Source organism: Procambarus clarkii, unplaced genomic scaffold, assembly GCF_040958095.1.
Source record: "Procambarus clarkii isolate CNS0578487 unplaced genomic scaffold, FALCON_Pclarkii_2.0 HiC_scaffold_1122, whole genome shotgun sequence".
Lineage (NCBI taxonomy): Eukaryota > Metazoa > Arthropoda > Malacostraca > Decapoda > Cambaridae > Procambarus > Procambarus clarkii.
Window position 1 is genome coordinate 26,511 of NW_027190153.1, and position 6,698 is coordinate 33,208.

Below are 6,698 nucleotides of genomic sequence, written 5' to 3' on the forward strand. Positions count from 1 at the left end.
CAACCTCCCACAGTACACAACACCAACCTCCCACAGGTAACCCCAACACCAACCTCCCACAGTACACCTCCCACAGGTAACCCCAGCACCAACCTCCCACAGTAACCCCAACACCAACCTCCCACAGTACACAACACCAACCTCCCACAGTACACATCCCACAGGTAACCCCAGCACCAACCTCCCACAGTACACCTCCCACAGGTAACCCCAACACCAACCTCCCACAGTACACAACACCAACCTCCCACAGTACACCTCCTACAGGTAACCCCAACACCAACCTCACACAGTACACCTCCCACAGTAACCCCAGCACCAACCTCCCACAGTAACCCCAACACCAACCTCCCACAGTACACAACACCAACCTCCCACAGGTAACCCCAGCACCAACCTCCCACAGTACACCTCCCACAGGTAACCCCAACACCAACCTCCCACAGTACACAACACCAACCTCCCACAGTACACCTCCCACAGGTAACCCCAGCACCAACCTCCCACAGTACACAACACCAACCTCCCACAGTACACAACACCAACCTCCCACAGTACACCTCCCACAGGTAACCCCAGCACCAACCTCCCACAGTACACAACACCAACCTCCCACAGTACACAACACCAACCTCCCACAGTACACATCCCACAGGTAACCCCAGCACCAACCTCCCACAGTACACAACACCAACCTCCCACAGTACACCTCCCACAGGTAACCCCAGCACCAACCTCCCACAGTACACCTCCTACAGGTAACCCCAACACCAACCTCACACAGTACACCTCCCACAGTAACCCCAGCACCAACCTCCCACAGGTACAAAATGAAGCCATGAGCATTCACAGAGCATTCTCTCTCTCAAATCATAATAGTACACTAATGGTTCCCTACACCACCCCTCAGGTGCAGCTGCAGCAGGCTTGGGTGACATGATGACTATGGGGTGCACAATAAACTAACACTCACAGAATGAGTATGGGCTGCACAATAAGCTACCTCTCACAAGATTAGTAATAAAGAAACATTAATTTTTTGGGTAGGGTGACTGAAACTCATCCTGGGGTAAAAATGTTTATTTAAATTTATTATAGTTAAATGAATTTAGTAAATTATTCCATATATTGTATTATAAGTGAATTGACACTAAACTATAAATGATACTAATAAGGTTTTAAAAATGAAAAACAGTAAAAATCCTTCATGTAAGATATGGAAGTTGAAAAGTAAATTAACTGTAAACTAAATTATAAACTGTAGACATAATATAAAGTATTATAAGTAAAATACCTATAAACTACCAAATAATGTGTAAGGAACCATTTCTATTGTTTGTCCTTTTTTACCTGTTTCCTCAGGTATTTTAAAATTCCCATTCCGTTGTTACTACACTGTTTTCCTGGTGTAGTTCCCTGTGGTTCAAATTTTACTACTTGTACTTCTTGCTGTTTCTGAAGGATTGCTAATGGTAGCCCTTGTTGCACCGGCGGAACTTTTTGTAAATGTTCCACCTGCGGAACTTTTTGTAATTGTTGAATTTCTTGCACCTGCGGTACCTTTTGGACTTTATGCACCTGCTGCACTTGTAGCTCGTCAGGATTTTTTTCCAGGTCATTATCGCTATCACCTTCTGATCCTAATGTAAGTTTATCTGCATCAAGCTTCCTTGTGCGTGCTGGAATAAAAAATAAAAATAAAAAATAAAAAATTTTGAAATGGAAGATCCTGTGTAACAAATTTAATCAGTTACTATGATCGAGCCGCAGAAATTTTACAGGAAAGATATGGTTGGGTTGACTGCATCTATCTGGACCTAAAAGAGGCATTCAATAGAATTCCACATAAGAGTTTGTTCTGGAAACTGGAACATATTGGAGGGGTGACAGGTAAGCTTCTAACATGGATTAAAAAATTTCAAACTGATAGAAAAATGAGGGCAGTAATCAGAGGCAATGTATTGGACTGGAGAAATGTCACGAGTGGAGTACCACAGGGTTTAGTTCTGGCATTCATGGATAAATAATAAATAAATTGTTCATGATTTTTTTAGACAAAAGCTAGAATATGCAGCAGTTGTATGGTGCCCATATCTTAAGAAGTACATGTACAAACTTGAAATGATACAAAGACGTCATGGGTGTCATAGGGGCACCAGCACACTGGTTTGCTAAAGGGCCCTTAATGCTGTCGAGACCTTATGGGCCCTTGGACCCATTACGTTAAGACATAGTGCTGTATTGGGCCACACACTTTTTGCCATATACATCAACGACAGAGATGATTGAATTGAAATTATATATATATATATATATATATATATATATATATGTCGTACCTAGTAGCCAGAACTCACTTCTCAGCCTACTATTCAAGGCCCGATTTGCCTAATAAGCCAAGTTTTCCTGAATTAATATATTTACTATATTTTTTTTCTTATGAAATGATAAAGCAACCCTTTTCTCTATGTATGAGGTCAATTTTTTTTATTGGAGTTAAAATTAACGTAGATATATGACCGAACCTAACCAACCCTACCTAACCTAACCTAACCTATATTTATAGGTAAGATTAGGTTAGGTAGCCAAAAAAAGCTAGGTTAGGTTAGGTTAGGTAGGTTAGGTAGACGAAAAAACATTAATTCATGAAAACTTGGCTTATTGGGCAAATCGGGCCTTGAATAGTAGGCTGAGAAGTGCGTTCTGGCTATTAGGTACGACATATATATATATATATATATATATATATATATATATATATATATATATATATATATATATATATATATATATATACATATATATATATATATATATATATATATATATATATATATATATATATGTCGTACCTAATAGCCAGAACGCACTTCTCAGCCAACTATGCATGGCCCAATTTGCATAATAAGCCAAGTTTTCATGAATTAATGTTTTTTCGACTACCTACCTAACCTAACCTAACCTAACTTTTTCTGCTACCTAACCTAACCTAACCGATAGAGATAGGTTAGGTTAGGTTAGGTAGGGTTGGTTAGGTTCGGTCATATATCTACGTTAATTTTAACTCCAATAAAAAAAATTGACCTCATACGTAATGAATTGGGTAGCTTTATCATTTCATAGGAAAAAAATTAGAAAAAATATATTAATTCAGGAAAACTTGGCTTATTAGGCAAATCGGGCCTTGAATAGTAGGCTGAGAAGTGCGTTCTGGCTATTAGGTACGACATATATATATATACATATGTATATATATATATATATACATATGTATATATATATATATATATATATGAGAGAAAATAATAGGTGGTGATATATTTATATATTATGTGAACTACTTACACAAAAAGAAGTTAGTGGTGAAGATCTTCTTGTCCTCTTCTTGTCGTGCTGGTCCTTTCTTGTAATAGATAACGATTGATTTATACCCACAGCCACGCAGATATGTTAGCTGAAAAGCAAATAATATTTAAACAATAACACTATCTGGGAAAATGCAACAAAATAAATGTTTGAAGCATAGCTGGGCATGTGCAATAGAACCCATAATAGAATCACAATACCAGAAATAAATATCTTTGATATCCCCAGAGTCAAAGTTATTCTGTGTAAATACTCTATGCAAATAAAGGGACCTTGTCTATGGAACTAACTTGCTAACAAATTTAAAAACTGTCCAACTTCTGCCATTTTAAAAAATAAAACCAAAAAGTACCTAAATTTTTTCTTGATAGTTTCCTAACTAGTGTATTAAACTCGCACTGTATCTTATGAAATCCAATGCCAGAATATATGTGCCTAAACCATACAACTTTTCCATTGTAATCATTGCTATCACCTTATATCATGATTGTTATATTGAATGCATATCTTACTATATTATACCTTGAAATATTCCTCAAATTATGCTACAATTTATATGTTGATAACCCTCAAATTTTACTTTAATGTACATAGTAATCTTTGTGATACTTTCTTACAATGTACCAGCCAATTTTTTCCATTTAAGCTTTAAATTGCCTATTTAAAATTATCTGTTAGATTAAGGACCTGCCCAAAACACTATGTGTGCTAGTGGCTTTACAAGAATGTAAAAACATCAATTCTATGTACTCTCATAATCCCAGTGTGCTATCTTGTATATAAATAAATAAACAAATAGTATGTAAGTACTATACAGCATTATTCATGTTGATTCTATACCTTATCAAGCAAGTTCAGCATAAGAAGAATACAAATGAATACAACAGATGTAGACAAACTTCAATACCTGATTTTCAATCCTTCGTAGAACCCGGCTTGCTGTATTTCGTTCTAAAGCCTTCTTGCCTTTAAGTAGAAAACGGGCTTCCTCTTCTTTCTTCATTAATTCTCTACTGTTTCGGAAGTCACACTGGCAGAACTTGCAAACATTGCTTCGGACATGCACACATTGTTTGCAGTTTGTGCATCTCCTCAAGAATTTTCCCTGAAGACCTGAAGGAAATAGTTTCTAATAAAATACTTATATTCAAATGACCTATGCTGCAAAAATTATAAGTTAAATTGTTGTTAAAATGTACTACAGTAATTAAATATATTATTTAAATTATGAAATAATCTACATTAACACTAGTGAGAGCAATGTTAAAAATTTTAGGACTGCATCTGGAAATAACTTTAATTTTGGATGTGATTAACCATGCTGTAACTCGTATAACAAAACTGAGAGGAGTTGAATCCAACAGCCTGATTGACCAGGCTGTTAATTTCAAGCGAATACTATATTATTGGAAGAAAAAAAAATTATATATATATATATATATATATATATATATATATGCGAACAAGCCTGAATGCTGCACTTCTGGGAGTATGGGTTCGAGTCACTTCTGGGGTGTGAGTTTTCAGTTATATATATATATATATATATATATATATATATATATATATATATATATATATATGTCGTACCTAATAGCCAGAACGCACTTCTCAGCCTACTATGCAAGGCCCGATTTGCCTAATACGCCAAGTTTTCATGAACTAATTGTTTTTCGACGACCTAACCTACCTAACCTAACCTAACCTAACTTTTTCGGCTACCTAACCTAACCTAACCTATAAAGATAGGCTAGGTTAGGTTAGGTAGGGTTGGTTAGGTTCTGTCATATATCTACGTTAATTTTAACTCCAATAAAAAAAAAATGACCTCATACATAATGAAGTGGGTAGCTTTATCATTTCATAAGAAAAAAATTAGAGAAAATATATTAATTCAGGAAAACTTGGCTCATTAGGCAAATCGGGCCTTGCATAGTAGGCTGAGAAGTGCGTTCTGGCTACTAGGTACGACATATATATATATATATATATATATATATATATATATATATATATATAATCAATATTGTAACTTTTTTTGTGTAATGACGTTTTCAAATAAAGTTAGATAAATATACACACATACCAAAAGAATAAGGGTGGTAGGAGAAGAAAATATGAAAGTGTTCAGTGAGGATCCACAAGGTCTTCTCTGAGTACTCTTTATTTTCTTCTCCGAGGCTATGGGTCCCTACACTTGCACCAGAGGTGGTACCCCTCATATATATATATATATATATATATATATATATATATATATATATATATATATATATATATATATATATATATATATATATATATATATGTCGTACCTAGTAGCCCGAACGCACTTCTCAGCCTACTATGCAAGGCCCGATTTGCCTAATAAGCCAAGTTTTTATGAATTAATTGTTTTTCGACTACCTAACCTACCTAAGCTAACCTAACCTAACTTTTTCGGCTACCTAACCTAACCTAACCTATAAATATAGGTTAGGTTAGGTTAGGTAGGGTTGGTTAGGTTCGGCCATATATCTACGTTAATTTTAACTCCAATAAAAAAAATTGACCTCATACATAATGAAATGGGTAGCTTTATCATTTCATCAGAAAACAAATTAGAGAAAATATACTGTCAGGAAAACTTGGCTTATTATGCAAATCGGGCCTTGCATAGTAAGCCGAGTACGACGTTCTGGCTACTAGGTACAACATATATATATATATATATATACATACATACATACATACATACATACATACATACATACATACATACATACATACATACATACATACACACATACATATATATATATATATATATATGACAGTGTCAGATTCAGTTTACTACAGTTTAGTAATTCCTTACCATTTGATGTACTAGGTAGATCCATGTTTGGTGAAGTTTTATAGCTGGAGCTGGAAGATCCTGTCGAGATGACTTCTTCAAAGAGAATAGCTTCAACACATTGTGTCTTGAGTCTTCCAGTACTTGGCCTACAGTTACCAGATCTGATTTACAGAAACTAGTGAACTATGGAGATAAGATTGTTAATAATATACTTTTTTTGAGATTCATATGACTTGCAGCTTAAAAACCAACCTTATTTTAAAATAGTACACTAAAGTACATAGCAAATTGCGAAATTCGTAGTTTTTTAACTACTTTAAAGCTAAATTCTCAAGCTTTGAAAATAAGCACAATTTGCTATTTTAAGCGGAATCTGGCAACTCTGATTTAGCATGTAAACATTGACTTGCATTCACAATGTAGTTATTTATTTTTCAACAATTTAAAACGAGTTATGAAAATACACACATTGGTACATTATTGCAAAGGCACTATA

General features: G+C 35.0%; 1 protein-coding gene across 1 annotated transcript; it reads right to left on the reverse strand.

Moving 5' to 3' along the window:
* Positions 1-1,065: 1,065 nt before the first annotated feature.
* Positions 1,066-6,334, reverse strand: LOC138362048 (uncharacterized). Its single transcript, XM_069320971.1, has 4 exons — positions 6,221-6,334; positions 4,274-4,479; positions 3,346-3,454; positions 1,066-1,679 (listed from the first exon to the last, which is right to left on the reverse strand). Exons 1-4 carry the CDS (start codon positions 6,243-6,245, stop codon positions 1,330-1,332), a joined length of 690 nt encoding a protein of 229 aa, XP_069177072.1. The 5' UTR covers positions 6,246-6,334; the 3' UTR covers positions 1,066-1,329.
* Positions 6,335-6,698: the final 364 nt, after the last annotated feature.